Source organism: Saccostrea cucullata, unplaced genomic scaffold (assembly GCF_032062105.1).
Source record: "Saccostrea cucullata isolate Sc308-1 unplaced genomic scaffold, CSIRO_AGI_Scuc_v1 ctg578, whole genome shotgun sequence".
Taxonomy (NCBI): domain Eukaryota; kingdom Metazoa; phylum Mollusca; class Bivalvia; order Ostreida; family Ostreidae; genus Saccostrea; species Saccostrea cuccullata.
In genome coordinates, this window is record NW_026932815.1 from 493,627 (window position 1) to 510,980 (window position 17,354).

General features: G+C 32.9%; 1 protein-coding gene across 1 annotated transcript; it reads left to right on the top strand.

Annotated features, from left to right (window-relative positions):
- The first annotated feature begins 46 nt into the window (after positions 1–46).
- On the top strand, positions 47–8,457 carry LOC134236238 (menin-like). The gene is made up of 6 exons (XM_062718411.1): positions 47–497; positions 1,191–1,343; positions 2,900–3,084; positions 3,204–3,244; positions 3,354–3,578; positions 4,079–8,457. Exons 1-6 carry the CDS (start codon positions 86–88, stop codon positions 5,211–5,213), a joined length of 2,151 nt encoding a protein of 716 aa, XP_062574395.1. The 5' UTR covers positions 47–85; the 3' UTR covers positions 5,214–8,457.
- Positions 8,458–17,354: the final 8,897 nt, after the last annotated feature.

Consider the following 17,354-nt stretch of genomic DNA (forward strand, 5'->3'; position numbering starts at 1 on the left):
TTAAGTTTTAAAAGAGAAATTATGTCCAAAATAAATAAGTCACACTAGAGAAATTATTTTTAGAGACTAAATATTAGCATTAAAGATGGCGGGATTCCGCGATAGGGAAAAACAATTTTTCCCACTTCAAAATATTCAAGATGTTGTAAAACTGTTTCGGGACCAGTTGACGTGTGGGGAAGAGCCTAATTTATCACTACTATCTATTGTTCTTGGAGTCATTGAAAATATTCTGACTGTCAACCGAGCAGTGCCAACAGAAGATAATTCTTCAAATCTGGAGCCGATATTCCCGGTCGTTGAACTGCATACAATTGAGGCTCTGTATTCCAAATTTGAGACACATATCAAACGATCTGTGGATCTGACCAAATTTCCGGGTAACCATGCCACAAGGGAGCTTGTTAAACACGTCTCTGATGTTATTTGGGGCTCCCTTACACGAAGTTTTTACAAGGACAAGGCGCATCTCCAGTCGTTGTACAGTTTTCTAACGGGTACTCATCTAAAAATACGAATATAAAACAGAAATAGTATAAATTTTACTTTTTGAAATACTGTAAAATATCAATTTGTATTATTAAATAGAGCTGTCATGCATTGGATTTTCAGAAAACTGCAAAAAATGGGGTTACTCGGTGCTGTAGCCATCACAAGCGCGTCATTCAGATAATCGATGTATGACTAATTATCATATTACAAGCAGATGTGTAGAATATTGATTTTTTTCCCTTTACCTCTGACACCAGAGAATTAATTTTTCAGTTGTTGAACTTTATTATTTGTATTAAAACATCACCAATCAGGCAGAATCATTTCATAATTTATTTATGCTAGAGTTGTCTTTCTTCAATTATCAAACACTTGAGAACACCTGCAAACAGCATTATTTAGAAAGAAAAAGACAAAATAATTCAAATATTAGAACTCTTTTAAAGTTCTGAATTCCATTTCTTTTTTACATTTTTAAATTAGATTTTCACATGCATCAAATTAGGCCTATAATTAAAATAATTATGTGAAAATGATTTCAGCCTTTTTTTTTTTCTCATTTTGCCTTTCATTGCATAGCACTTCAATCATATTTCTTCTTTTTTTTATTTTTGTGTTTGTATTTTCACTTTCATAGATTCATTTTATCCTCCAATTAGCAAGTAAGATATTAAATTATTGCATTTATTTTATTTCAGGCAACAAGTTGGACTGTTTTGGAGTAGCATTTGGAGTTGTGGCAGCGTTTCAGATCCTAGGATACAAAGATGTCCATCTAGCACTCTCAGAGGACCATGCTTGGGTTGTCTTTGGAGAAGACCTGGCAGAGACAGCAGAGGTTACTTGGCATGGTATGATTTATCATGATTTATTGCATAATGAACTTTTCTCTTATTCTTTTTAAACAGTGTATGATAGTGACAATATTTTAAAATTCAACAGTAGATTTTATAGGTGTCAAGGTTCCAATTTTTTCAGACCAGGTCAGTTCAGTTATTATGCCCTGCCATGCTCATTTGCAAAGAAACTTTTCATGGCAAAATAATTTTATCAGTCTTCATTTGGTGTTACATATTCATGAGAAATATTCGAGAGTATCAACATTTTTTTAACCTTGACATTTCCTTTGGTCTTGGCCCATTTTTTTCTAGCTCAGTTTAAAGAAACTGTTGAAGATATTTTTTTCAAATCTTACATGCTGATGTATTTTTATTTAACTGTATATGCTGATACATATTTATGTAATATTAAGAACTATCAAACTGCATCAAAATGTTTTCACCTTGACCTTTTCTTTTATATGACTTAATTCCTGAAATTTATTATGATCTCACTATCTTAAAATATTATTAAGCTCAGTTTCAAAGAAACTATTAAAGATATTTCAATCAAACATAATATGCTGTCAGCTGATACATGTTAGTAAGAACTCTTTAAATATTTTAACATTTTTGACCTTTCCTTTGACATTGACTCCATATGATTATAAATATTTGAACATTGACTTCAAAATTTGTGTTTCAAAGATACAAATTGAGATATTTTTATCAAACTTGAAACTTCATATCTGATATATGTTGAGGTAATCTTTTCAATTTCTTACGCAATTTGAGTTGCAAATTTGATGTCGAAAGTTTTTGTCGCAATATTATAAATAACTATTTAAATGACAGAAAAAAAGATGATTTCATCAAATTTCATAGGAGAATACATACTGATGAGAACTATTCAATTGCATCAATATTTTTAATAATTTATTTTTAAACTAGTTAAATTTTTGATTAAATGAAAATATTCTTTTTATTGGTGAAAATAATACAAATCATGAGCTTTTCTTCCATTATCTCGACCCGACCCGAAAAAACAAATTGAGATATTTTTATATAAACTTATACATTCCCTTGAAAAAATCTTTCTTCTGAAAGCAAAATAATTCTTTATATCAGTCAGAATTAAACATAATGATTTAAATTACATACAGATTTATCATAATAGCATATTTTAACAGCAAACTTAATTTCTCCAAAATCAATTTCTTAAATATTTTCCCTTTGACCTTGACCCTACTTTTCTCAATTTTGTGTTTAGCTGAGTTTCCTAGAAATAATGCCTGATATTTTTCATGCAAGCTTTTGCACTGATACATCATTTGGTGAAAATTTATCAACTGTGTTGAGGTTTTTCCCTTTCCTTTTTTTTAACATTCTTCTCAATGTCTCTTGGGTTTACTACTTATTTAATTCATTGTAAAGAAAGGTTTCTCATCACACTTCATACACTGTTACAAATTTTCATTTTGCATTACTAATACACCCTGGATGGGGCATTCATGAACATACTTTAAGTTAAATCTATAATTGTGTAGAATGGAGAGGACTTTATGAACTTATGAAGTGTTTATTTAAAGGAAAGGGAAATGAAGACAAGAGAGGGCAGCCCATTACAGCAGGGACTTCAGAGAAAAGCTGGCTGTACTTGAATGGTCACCCTGTCATCTGTACCAGACAGATGGAGGTGTCCTCTATAGTGAGTGGAATAAACCCCTCCATTACTGCCACCACTGACAGCGTGGAGTTAGGCTCACTGCAGCAGGTAAGGGTGCCTCTGTGTGAATTTTTCCCAATCTAATCAGCTAATTTTTTTTCTTTTTGAAAAATATAGAAAATAATAATTTATATAAGTCAGAGGTTTTTTTTTTTCATGTATTTCAGGAACTTCTGTGGCTTCTTTATGACCAAGGGCATTTAAAAAAGTAAGCTGTTTACTTGTTTTAAATCATTTTCCATGCAAATATTGGCTTTCATGAATTAATGAAATTAATTCAATCATCAGCAAAATTGTTAAAAGAAAAACCATTTCAGATATCCGATGGCACTCGGTAACCTTGGTGATCTAGAGGAGATATCCCCCACAGAGAATCGACAGAAACCAATAGAACTATTTCACGAAGCCATAGCCAGCAGTCAGGAGTTTTACAATGACCAGCATGTCTACCCTTATACATATCTGGGAGGGTATCTGTACCGGAAACAAGACTACAATGGGTCACTTCAAGCCTGGGCTGATGCAGCTTCAGTCATCAAAAAGTAAGTATTGTTCATCAAGTCTTTTCCTATGGGATTTAAGACAGTTTTTGGGAGGTATACTCAGTAAAACATCCAATTTTAAAACAGAAGTGGCCGACACAGTGATGTCTATTTTTTTAGGAAGACCAATCAAAATAGTGGGTATATTGAGTGGTTTTGTTATAACGAACTGTTCAGTAGTTATAACTAGTAAAACAGTGTATATCACAAATTCATCATATTATTAACTTTTATGATTTCTTTTTATGGATATAATTAATTAAAGATATCCTGTATGTTAAGCAGAACTTCTGCTTAACCAAGTTAAACGTAATAACAATTTTCAGAGCATATTCTTGAAAGCTGTATTTGAAAAAAAAGTTTTGTATTTACAGATATTCTTTAATGTTAGTGATAACAATTAATTGTACAATTCTTTTTCATGTTTCACGATAAAAAAAACATTAATAAACATGCTTGAATTCAGGAAATTTATCAACACATTTCCTGTACCCTTTCAGGTATAACTACAGCAGGGAAGACGAGGAGATCTACAAGGAATTTCTAGAGATTGCTAACGATCTGATTCCCTCCATGATGAAACACGTGGCCGGGGAGAACGCAGCCAGGATTCATCACACCTCACTTCTGTACAGCCCGGAGAGCTATGCCAACTTTCTACGATTCTACGACGGCATTTGTGAGTGGGAGGAGGACAGTCCTACCCCAGTCCTTCACATCACCTGGGCCAAACAGCTGGTGTTCTCAATCTCTAAGTTTGACACCAGTGTAAGAGTCGGGGTGGAGCTAAAAGGAGAAAATGGGGATGAAGATGAAAGCGAGGACAGTGAAGATGAAGATAATAGTGGTGAAACAAAGGACAAAAATCAGAATGTCAAGGAAGAAAGTTCACGGAATAGGACAGAGGAGTCTGATGTGGAAGGGGGAGTACCCACAGGGAGGGGGAGAGGTGGGAGGCCCAGCAAAAGAAGGACCATGTCTACAGTCGCAAAAACGTCCACAGTGAATGGCAACTCAGAGGAAGATAAGATAAAGAGTGCTATTCAAGAACTTGAAAGCAAAGTCGGAGGAGAAGAGAAGGAGGATATCAATCCGAACATCCCAGACCTGGCCAAAGCCTGCAGCGAGTCCATTTTGAATCCCGAGTTTTTGCTGGGAGGTGGAGAACCCTTCACCACGGCAACCACCACAACTTCAGTGACAACGTCAACATCAGAGGCATCGTCTAGAGGAGATCTTGATGATTTCCTGAGCAGCAAGTCCAGTGGATCTCCCTTCATGGGAATGACTGTGGACTCCATGCTGAAAGCGGAGAGTCCGTCTGACATGATCATGTTCAGAAAGAGGCCTCCGTCTGCTCTCACCCACACACCTTCCCCTCTGCTGGAGAACAGGGAGGGACAGTCAGAGACAATCATTCCAAGTCCCACTCCTAATGAACAAGGGCCACCAGTAATTCTGTGTTTGAGGAGCCAAAAGATGAAAGGATTGAAAAAGATCTTCTCATCGTCCAAGTTGAATGCGAGTGCAATTAAGTTACAGTTGACAGCTCAGTCACAGGTTCATTTCAAACACAGTAAACGAAGTACGGATTCCGATCTAACGACTCACAGAAAGCGGTCGCGGAGAGAGTAAGTGGGATCTAGGCCGTCTGTCTCTTCTAATAGGTACCGAATGACCTCCCTTTTTTATGTTAACAGGTTGTCTTTCAGCTCAGTGTAGATCAAATGTTCACCCACAAGTTCATCTGTATATAGTGAAATTCATGTACATGAATGTAGCACTCTTTTCTCCATAATCACTCATACATTTTTAATCATATATACATGTACATCTCAAATATTTGTTGTGGCAGACCAAATCATGTTACACTTGCATCATTGAGTTTTTGGGGTTGCAATATATTGTAGTTTTTGTTTTTTGAGTATGACATTGTTAAATATTTGTGTGTCTGAACAGTATTAGAACAGTTTGTCTTCATTTTCATGAGTATTGTGTAAAACGTGCGACATGTAAGGAAGGGCCCCACACAATTTATATGTACTCTATTTTATAACTAAGTTCAAAGATTTTTTTGTTTCTCCTGTTCCCCTTGTAAATCACTAAAAAAAAAAAAAATAACAAATTTTACACGACAAAAGCATTTTATTTGCAAGGTGAAATTATATTTTCTGAATAGAAACTTTTTTCTTCAAATGGTATAAGTGTTTCCTATTTTGTTATTTTGCAGTACATTTTCTAACATGTTATATCTGACAGTTTAAACTCAAACTGGTCAGTGTTTACATTGCATCATAATGTGAGGCTCTCGCTTACCAGCTAGTTTTCTATGACCAAATGACGTTGCAGTTCTGCAAAAAACTTGACCGTATATAGATGATAGGTTTTTTTTTTTTTGAGTTATGTATGTTTTCTTTGAAATCTTTTTAAATTACTAGCACCTAGAATTTCCAAAGAAAAGTATATAGTAGCTAAGTTTTGATGAATCGGTGTTTAATTCTTTAATGTCAGAAGATTTTAATAGACAGACTGTACATCTGTGCTATGGCCTCTGTGCATCTGTACTATGGCCTCTGTACATCTGTGCTATGGCCTCGGCACATTTGTGCTATGGCCACAGAGGGAGCCTAGCCTTTCAGTGTCTGCTGGACTTTTATACATGATTAGGGCATTTTTAAAATGTATAAATATAGGTGTATTTTTTTCTGCTTGTTTAATGTAGTGTTCTCCTACTATAGGTAACTAGACTGTAGAATTGTAAATAATTTACAGTATTTAATATAATTCTTGGTGCCATTCTAATTGCTGCAATTAAGTGCTATCTTTAAGACTTCTAGAAATGATAACTTTTTTGTGTAAAAGTGCTCTGCATGATTTTTTCCTATTAACAAAATTTGTAAATATTTTTTCTCAGTTATATCATTGTTGAAATTTTGGATCAACTTTTACTGATTGAGAATTTTCTATTTTACGATGTTTTTTGCTCATGTTTCTTTTTTAACTTTGTACATACAGCTGTTTTTAAGACTAGCTTGTTGTTATCTTGTTTCTACGGTAATATTACCCTGCCCTCCATCTTACAAGTTACACAAAATGTTTAATGTTAAAAAATGTGATGAAGTCAAATTTTTCGTAGGAGCAGATGAGTGATACAATGTGAAAGAAGTGTATTTATTTGAGGTAATTATAGTTTTACTTTGACGATGACTAGTTCTTACAGTCTTACCACATTTACTGTAGTTGAAAAAAAGATCAACTGATTCAGAATGAATTTTTTAATGGTTTAGTGTCATAATGTTAAACATCACAATGCAGAGACATTTATAAGGACAATTCAGATATAAATTGATTAATTTTGAAAAATAGATTATTTACACCATTGGAAATGCATCAATTGATTCGGAACCATTGCAGTGTTAAATGTATAGAAATTATGAGGAGGAGGGGGAAAAACTGTTGCTATGGCTGTTGATTTCTGTAGACAAATTTTACACTAAAGATAAAATTTTTTATCTGAAATATACTTAAGGCAGATTCTTTTAAATTTTGGTGAGTGTTGGGTTTTGAGAATATCTGAAAACAACATTTTTGGCTCGTCAGAGTCTTCAGCTCAATTCCATAAAGAAATCTAAAAAGGGAGATCTTTTTCTGTGAATTTTTTGTCTACAGAATAATGTTAATCTTTGTTTAATGATTATGCACCGTCCCTTGTTAAGAATTTTTCTGATGCAAACCCTGTTATAACTGTTCTGGAGAGATAATTAATTGACCAAGCAAACTGAGTTTTTCCACTGTGAAAAACCAAATGTTAGACATAAGCTTCAATATTTAGTGTAATTTTGTAACTAGTTTAATCATGAATTCATGTGTTACATTTGCTTTTATACACATTGTCTTTTTAAGAGAATGTAAAGGAATTAGATTAATAAGTACACTGTATTTTATAATATTAGCATAAAGGATTATTTTTGTCCCACATTATTTTTGCCCATCACACTAGCACATGATTCTACATTGCTTCTGGGTCTCACATTTGACTGTGACTGATTTCTGTGGGGTCATGGTAAGTGATGCTGGTCTCCTGAGGGTATGTCTTATCCAGCCTTACCCCTGGTGCAAAAATTTTGTACAATGATTTCACCCAATCTTTAAATTCATTCGCAGTTGTCTTTAATAAAAGAGGGGAAAGTGTTTTAATGCATTTGTCCCATTTTAAAATTCTCCTGCTGATAGTGAGGGCAAAAGGGTGAAAATAATGTGGGATAAAAAAAATCCTTATAAACGTTAATCCTGTTTCGCAATATTGCTTACTGCACGTCTGATTTGGTTTCTCTGGATAAGGTTTTATATCGGTGCTCGTTAAATACGTGGAAGCAGGCAGCTATGCTATGTTTGTATTATCAGTCAAAATCATTGGCTTCCAAAGCTCATCCTTTGCAATTTTGAACCCAGTAATTAGGCATCACTAAATTTTAATCCACTGAATTTCAATTTAATTAAGTAAACATACAATGTAATATTTGGTCAATTTTTCTTTGAATTTTTTGCAAAAAAAAAAGGGGGGGCAAAGGATTAAAATTTCAAATTTGATATGACTTTCCTTCGATGTTTCCATTTTCACTATTGCTTAGAATACATGGCTTCATTGTAATATACTATGACTTGGATGTTAGAATGTGACTGTAAACTTAGCACTGCACACTGATTTCTTGATCACTTAGTTTTAGGGTATTGTTTCTAGGAGAAGTTGATCTGATTTTCTGTTGTTGAGATTAGCACCGTTGTTGTTGTGTAGATGTCGGGATACACTGTCAAGTGTAGCTTCATCGATGTTCTGTATTGTCATTATGTTTTCAATAAATTTTTAAAAACAATTAAATTGCTTTTGTCCTTTGTAAGGAAACTAAATGTCACCCAGTTGACATCCATCTTTGTCGTCATTGTCATGAACTTAAAGCATGTATCCTCTCTGATATGACTGAACCAGTCCAACTAAATGATTTACTGTAATATTATATAGCATCAATGGATGCAGTGAAGCAATGCTAATGTATTCTAGTGTGGCGGTCAGCCGGGTTCGATCGCCGGTGGCCAGATAGCCCAGTTGGTAGAGCACCTGAACAGAGTTTTAGGGGTCCTGGGCTCAAATCCCGGTCTGGTCTACTGCATTGTTCTCATCTCCCAGCCGGCTGTTACCATTGACTTGAAATAAAAAAACTAATTGGAACAGGACCTGAACCTGCAGAGTGCCATTTGAATAGAAAAGCATAAGGTTTTCTTTGACCTTATGCTTTTCCAATCCCCAGATCGGGAACCTGCAGAAGATTCTTTTTTAAAACTGCATTTATTTGAAGAGTCACAATCCTCATAATTCACGTGGACAATATAATTGCCATAAATAATTGCATCCAAATCATGAAGACAACAAAAGCTGGACCACAATTCTTTGATCTTGTATCAGATTATATTTTCAAGTCCGTAATGATAAAAATTACAGATTATTTATGGGATAATTTGCAGCAGAAAATATTATAATGTACATCTTGTATATAAGTCTGACTTATTGATATGACTCATCATGATTATAATAAATGATTAAAAATTAGAAGTTCATGATGAATGTTGAACATCTTCATTAGTGTGTCCTTGTAGGAAATGTGACACTTATAACTGACCTTCGATTTAACATTTAGCTCTCAACAAGCTCTGTCTTGTCATCAACTTGAAAACTCTAAGTAGTAGTTTATGTATGAAAGGCATGAAATCAACAGCATGCACACATTATGATTCAATATCATGTGATCCAAGTAAAATCATGAAGTGAAAATAATTAAACAAACTCATTAACAATGATTACAGAAGTACTTTAGACATTATTCAGGTCAAGTGTATCTTGTTGTTTTTATAGCTTATAATTACTGGACCCTGAAGTGTTCCTAAAGAATGTTTCTCACATACTGTAGAAGTACTTTTATATACATGTATATAGTGACAGTCCAAGAAATCCGTGTAATTTTCTACCCGCAGATTAAACAGAAATTGAGATTCTGCTGAATTAATACCCCGTGTAAAAAAGTACGTCTACAGTACCTGTCTTGTGTTTTGACTTTAAATATGAATACAAGAAAGATTACACATTCCATTAACAATATGTTTCTTCTGAGCCCTCGTTCCTTTATCATGAAAAAGCATTTGATAGCTTAGATATTTGATAAGGATGCAATAAACTGGGCATTTGTTCTGTTCCCAGACATTTGATTAGGCAATGAAATCTACATTCATTTGTTCTGTTCTCAGACATTTGATTAAACAATTAATTGGGCCTTTGTTCTGTTTTTCAGAATTTTTATTAGGCAATAAACTGAGCATTTGTTATGTTTTCAGACATTTGATTCTACTAAAGCAATGAACTGGACATTTGTTCTGTTTTCTGACTTTTGATTAGGCAATGAACTGGGCATTTGTTCCGTTTTCAGACTTTTGATTAGACAATGAACTGAGCATTTGTTCTGTTTTCAGACTTTTGATTAGGCAATGAAATGGGCATTTGTTCTGTTCGCAGACTTTTGATCTTGCAATGAACTGGACATTTGTTCTGTTCGCAGACATTTGATTAAGCATTCTGGACATTTTTTCTGAGAACTTAGATTAGGCAATAAACTGGACATTTGTTCTGTTTTCAGCCATTTGATAGGCTATGAACTGAGCATTAAATTTGTTCTGTTTTCAGACATTTGATTAGGCAATGAACTGAGCATTTGTTCTGTTTTTAGACTTCTGATCAGGCAACGAACTGGGCATTTGTTCTGTTTTCAGAATTTTGATTAGGCAATAAACTGGACATTTGTTCTGTTCCCAGACATTTGAATAGGCAATGAACTGCACATTTGTTTTGTTCTGAGACTTCTGATAAAGCAATAAAATGGGCATTTGTTCTGTTCCCATACATTTAAATAAACAATGAATTGGGCCTTTGTTCTGTTTTTCAGACTTTTGATTAGGCAATAAATTGAGCATTTGTTCTGTTCTCAGACATTTTATTAGGCAATGAACTGGGCATTTGTTCTGTTCTGAGACTTTTTATTAGACAATGAAATAGGCATTTGTTCTGTTTTGAGACTTTTGATAGGGCAATAAACTGGACATTTGTTCTTTTGTTTTGAGACTTTTGATTAAGCAATAAACTGGGCATTTGTTCAGTTGTTTCGACACTTTTGATCAAGCAATGAACTAGACATTTCTTCTGTTTTAAGACTTTTGATAAGGCCATAAACTGGTCATTTGTTCTGTTCCCAGACATTTGATTAGGCAATAAACTGCCCTTAGCAAAATCAAATTGATTGAATTTTGATTTATTTTGTAGTTGTTTTTTGAGCATTGGATTTTCATTGTTTTTTGATTTGCAAAGAAATCAACTGTGCCTCCTTGCTAATTGTATGGGAAAAAAGCATTGAAATAGCATTAAACATTGGATTTTGATTTATTTTGCATTGACTTTTGATTGAAAATGGCTGGATTTTTGCGAAATATGTAAATGAGATGAAGGATTAATTTGACATCACGGAAAAATGCAAAATCAATGCAAAACAAATGAAATACAGTATGAAGCATTTATTTGATGTCACTTAGCATTATTGTGACATCACAGAAAAATGTTAAAGTAATACATATAAAAACATTTAAGTGATGTTATGAAACTTGAGAAGTAACATAGAATAAACACATAATTATGGTAACAAACAATATCCAGCATCATGCTCAATGCAAACATTATTACTAATAATCCATCACATGTATCTTTACCAAAATTTTGAATACTTATCTTAAAAATTCACCAGTACAGTTATAAATTCAAGTAAATGAATTACTAACTTCCTATTAATTAAATGTTACACTTGAATGTGTGTGAGACATGAATAAAACCCAAAAATCACTGACACAATAACAGTATACATGTAATTCCATACATTAATCACATATCACAAAGGCACAATTTGAAGTACACTTCCTTGAATTCCATTTCTATGTTACTCAGCAAATAAGTTTCTCACTTTCTGGATTGTTATTGGTAGTTTTTGTGGAACTGCATTAGTTAAATCTTTTTTTTTTTTTCATTTAACTATAGACTGCTTTAAATTTATTGAACATTTTCGGTGGCACAGGATCTAACTTCAAATCTTTGCAGTTGGAGCATGTATACATACTCTGAAAAAAAATACATTCAAGATATTTATCATTTGATAAATAAATGAATCTTTTAAATAAAAAATAAATGAGAGTCAAGACTGCATGGTGTTTCGAGATTTGGTGCATAATTAGTAATTCTGTAGTGTAGACTAATTAGTTTATAGTTACACTATCAGCTCAGCAGTGGACACCAGCAGTGTTGCTTAAACAAAGAGCATAGATTAACTTAATTTGATTAGAAAGCATGTGATGGAAATTAAGCCCCGATCTTTGTTTACATAAGACTTCCTTGGAGAGTGAAATTTAATACTTGGCATGTTCCCCCTCTCTGAAATTCCACAGAATGTGTAATGATGGGTAAAATAATGCTATAAACAGTGATTAAGAATAAATTTTGAGAAAAAAAGAAATAACTTACTTCCTGAGAAAACAATGTATCCATTATTTGTATGGCATCTACTTCAACAGCACCATTTTTCATCACCTTCAATATCACTTGTCTGTCACAAAACAACACTAGCTGTCTTCATCATTCTTAGATTCTACACAACATTTTGCCATAATATGAATAGTTTAGTCCACAGGGAAGAACACAACAAAATGTTGATCATTTCCATCAAAGTACATCATGGCTTCTAGCTTGTCTGGATGCAGCGCCAGCAGAATTTGAAATGGCTGATAAAGTGACGTAGAGTAATCACGTGATTTTTATCAGCCTCTCCCTGGATATGTTTACAGCTGGTCAGCACTAATATAACCAGCAATATACACAGCTGATAAAGCTACCATTTATTTCTGAATCAATGCTTCAGAAAATAAATACAAATTCAATCATGGATTTACCAAAGAGATCACTTCACGTGTAATTTGTTATTGGTATGACATCATATAAATTCAAAATAAATGCAAAATGAATGCATTGAAACAACATTTATTGAAAAAATCAAATTTCAATTATTCCAAAATCAATGGTCTGAAGATTTTTGAATTGGATTCAATCAAAAATAAATGCATAACCAATGTTCAATGTATTTTCAAGACAAATAAAATCAAAAATCAATGCAAATATAGCATTTGTTTTTGCTAAGGGTGAGCATTTACTCTGTTTTGACACTTTTAATCAGGCAATAAACTGGACATTTGTTCTGTTCCAAGACTTTTGATCAGGCAATAAACTGAGTATTTGTTCTGTTTTGAGACTTTTGATCAGGCAATAAGCTGGGCATTTGTTCTAGCTGTCCCCAGACATTTGATTAGGCAATGAAATGAACATTCATTTGATCTGTTCTCAGAAATTTGATTAGGCAATGAATTGGGCCTTTGTTCTGTTTTTTAAACTTTTGATTAGGCAATAAACTGAGCATTTGTTCTGTTCTGAGACTTTTGATTAGGCAATACATTGACATTTGTTCTGTTTTGAGACTTTTGATTAAGCAATAAACTGGGCATTTTTTCTGTTCCCATACATTTAAATAAACAATGAATTGCACCTTTGTTCTGTTTTTCAGACTTTTGTTTAGGTACTAAATTGAGCATTTGTTCTGTTCTCAGACATTTAATTAGGCAATGAACTGAACATTTATTCTGTCCTGAGACTTTTGATAGACATTTGTTCTGTTTTGAGACTTTTGACAAGGCAATAAACTGGACATTTGTTCTTTTGTTTTGAGACTTTTGATTAAGCAATAAACTGGGCATTTGTTCAGTCTCCAGACATTTGATTAGGCAATGAAATGGACATTCATTTGTTCTGTTTTGATGAACAATGAATTAGGCATTTGTTCTTTTTTTCAGACTTTTGAATACCGGTAGGCAATAAACTGGGCATTTGTTCTGTTCCCAGACATTTGATCAGGCAGTAATTTCCCAGTAAACAGAATTTTTTGTTCCTAGACATTTGAATAGGCAATGAACTGGACATTTGTTTTGTTTTCAGACTTTTGACTAGCCAAAAACTGAGCATTTGTTCTGTTGTTTCAACACTTTTGATCAGGCAATGAACTGGACATTTGTTCTGTTTTAAGACTTTTGATAAGGCCATAAACTGGGCATTTGTTCTGTTCCCAGACAATTGATTGGGCAGTAAAAAGGACATTTATATGTTCTTTTCTCAGACATTTGATTAAACAATGAATTAGGCCTTTCTTCTGTTTTTTAGACTTTTTATTAGGCAATAAACTGGGCATTTGTTCTGTTCCCAGACTTCTGATTGGGTAATGAACTGGACATTTGTTCTGTTTTCAGACATTTGATTGGGCAATGAACTTGGCATTTGTTCTGTCTTCAGACTTTTGATCAGGCAATGAACTGGGCATTTGTTCTAGATCTGTTCCTAGATTTTTGACAAGGCTATAAACTGGACATTTGTTCTGTTCCCAGACTTTTGGTTAGGCAATGAACTGGGCATTTGTCCTGTTGTCTGTAACTTGATTAGGAAATAAACTGGGCATTTGTTCCAAGCAAAGAATTGAGGATTTGTTTCATTTTCAGACATTTCATAAGGAAGTGAAATAAGTATTTTTTCCTTTTTTCAGACATTTCATAAGGCAATGAAATGGCCTTAAACATTTGATTCCAATGCAGTGAGCTGGGCATTTGTTCTATTTTCAGACATTCGATTATAAGCAATGAAATGAGAATTTGTTTTTTTTTCTCATTTCATTTATTCTCATTCTCAATTTGATAAGGCAGTGAACTAGGCATTTGTTCTATTCCCATTAATTTGATTAGAAAATGAAATGGGTATTTTTTTTTTCATTCTCATACATTTGATAAAGCAGTGAACTAAGCATTTTCATTGGTTTCTAGTTTTCAGACATTTAATTTGGCTATGAACTGGACATTTGTTCTGTTCCCTGTAATTTGATCAGGAAATACACTGGACATTTGTTCTGTTCCCTGCCATTTATTAGGAAATAAACTGGACATTTGTTCGGTTCCTTGTAACTTGATTAGGAAATAAACTGGGCATTTGTTTTGTTCCCAGACATTTGATTATAAGCAAAGAATTGAGAATTTCTTTCATTCTCAGACATTTGAATAGGCAATGAACTGGGTATTTGTTCTCTTTTCAGACAATATATTAGGCAAAGAAATGAGCATTTGTTATCTTTTCAGACATTTGATTAGGCACTAAACTGAGCATTTGTTCTGCTCTCAGACATTTGATTCTACTTAAGCAATGAAGTGCCGGGCATTTGTTCAGTTTTAAGACTTTTGATTAGTCAATGAAATGTTTCAGACATTTACATCTACTTTGATTTTGAAATGTAAGACAGTCGTACAATCCCTTGTTTTGCTTTTATTCATCTTAAAATAAAACAATTTTATAACAATTTATCACATATATCGTGTACTCACATACAAAGTAAATATGGCCTCCTTATAAAACTTACCGGTACATACATTAATTAGATGGATATATTTGGTTTTCTAGCAAAGCAATCGTATCTGTTGAAGTAATGAATCATTTAAATGTAATCTGAAAATTAAATTGTACATAGTGACCACTGCACAAACAGGATTTCATCTTAATTTTTCAGCTTATCTTTTTAAGGTTAAGCAAAATATACACAGTCCATTCTGAAAACATAAAAATGATAACTGACAATCTTCAATTTGTTTGATTAATGAGCTAATTAAAAAGAAAAATTGGATGTCTTTCTGTAACCTTAATATATAAAAGAGGTCTACAAGATGTTCTGAAAGATAAACACATCTTATTGCAGATAATAAGGCAATTTAAAAAGAAAACATTAAAGAGAACCACAGAGGACTGGCTAATAAATAGTTTCAACTTTAAAAGTTGTACAGGCAATGTTTTTTACTTCAGCTTTTTGATTCACACATAAACACAGCATATATTCACAAACATATTTATCACATTAAATGCTATGCATGAAAAAGGCAAAACTCTCTCTCTCTCTAGGCAAAACTCTCTCTCTCTCTCTCTCTCTCTCCAGGAATAAAAGTCAATATGTAACATTGATACCTGGAGCATTAACGTTAAATATTTGAAAAAGCATATGCAAGAGAGGGTCCTTCATCTCAACTTTTGTGTTATTTTAGCTTTAACATCATTAAAATCCTGGGTGTCAATTTTTTATAGTCTATCCATACATGTTCAAAATATCAAACTTTGACAAATGTACATATTTTAACCAAAGACTGAAAATTAAGAAAATTAACAGGCAAGTACAGTAGATTTAAACAAATACAAGTATTTATTGGGAAAAAAATGCAAGCCAATTTTCCTTTTAAATGACATTATCATATGAATGCTATTTCCTTAATAAAAGAGAAGTCACACAATATTTACACCACAAAAAACAAAAATTCTATTCAGCATCACTATTTGGTGAATAAAAATAAAAGCAAACTCTGAAAGACTTTGGGGAAATACTGAGCAGTATACAATGCAAATCAAATGGAACCTTGTTAAAGAACAAAATAATTCAACCAAATACAATTACACATGTACCTTCTTGGATCAGCATACAGAATCTCTCAGATTCCTTCTACTCCAAAATAACAAGCTATAATTACTATGGATGTAAAGATATGGCTTAAACATATCATGATACATGTATATCATGATACTCTGGGACTGTATCATTATATATATATCACAATATTTAACACTACACATCATGGTATTCACTATTGGAAATATTGCAGTTTGAGATACTGAAGTTCATTTGTTTAAATACACAGACTATCACTATACAGACAGTCTTTACATCCCTAGCAATTATCTCCTTCTGTCACCTCCCACCCCACCCCACCCAACATTTGACTTTTTGCATTGTTCTAAAAAAAAAACCCTCTTCATTATTTTAAAAGCACAATTTTCTGGATCCTTACAGCAAATGATTAGTATGTTCTTTATTCATGCTTTACAAAGGCATGTTTACTGGCACATTATAATGGCAATCTCAGATTTTTGTTCAAACTTACTGGAATTATGCATGTATATATTTCATAGTTCATACATGTTTATCTAAAATGATCAGAAAATCTCAACTTTCTAGCTGTTTTCAAATCATGGTATAAAAAAAGACAGCATAAAAAAAAAACTACAGAGAAAATTAAAAACAACCATATTAACTAGAAAACTGACCAGTCAGCAAGGGCCCCACCATGGGGTAGAATTATAAGGGTGCAGCTTATGGAATGATTCAAAAATATATGACAAATAAGAAACAGCAACTGTATTCTTAAAATTTCAAGATAATTCCTGAATATCCAAAAACCTGTCAATAATATCCTTGTATTTACATAAGGCAGTAAAGAACAACTCAACACTGAATGTATATCTGAACAATAATGAAGCTTGTGTCAGATAAAGATAAGCCTTCTAAATTTTCTGCAGCAGACTAGATAATTAATCCCAAGGGATTAATTGTACTTCTCTCTCATCATTTTCTTCTGAATTTATAATAAGAACTTTTTCAGTAATGATAGAATGAGGTTTTTATCCTACTACCTTAAAAATCAAAAATATTCTTGAATTTACATGAAGCAAGAAAAAAAAAATAAATAAAAATTAAAAAAAATATATCTTTTTTAATCTATTTCTTGTTTTAAGAA

Bases quoted from the DNA above. Each gene is read 5' to 3' on its own strand.
- LOC134236238 (XM_062718411.1), top strand. From the start codon at position 86: ATGGCGGGATTCCGCGATAGGGAAAAACAATTTTTCCCACTTCAAAAT. The intron at 3,085-3,203 runs GTAAGGGTGCCT...CATGTATTTCAG, and splicing joins AGTTAGGCTCACTGCAGCAG to GAACTTCTGTGGCTTCTTTA. The intron at 3,579-4,078 runs GTAAGTATTGTT...GTACCCTTTCAG, and splicing joins GCAGCTTCAGTCATCAAAAA to GTATAACTACAGCAGGGAAG.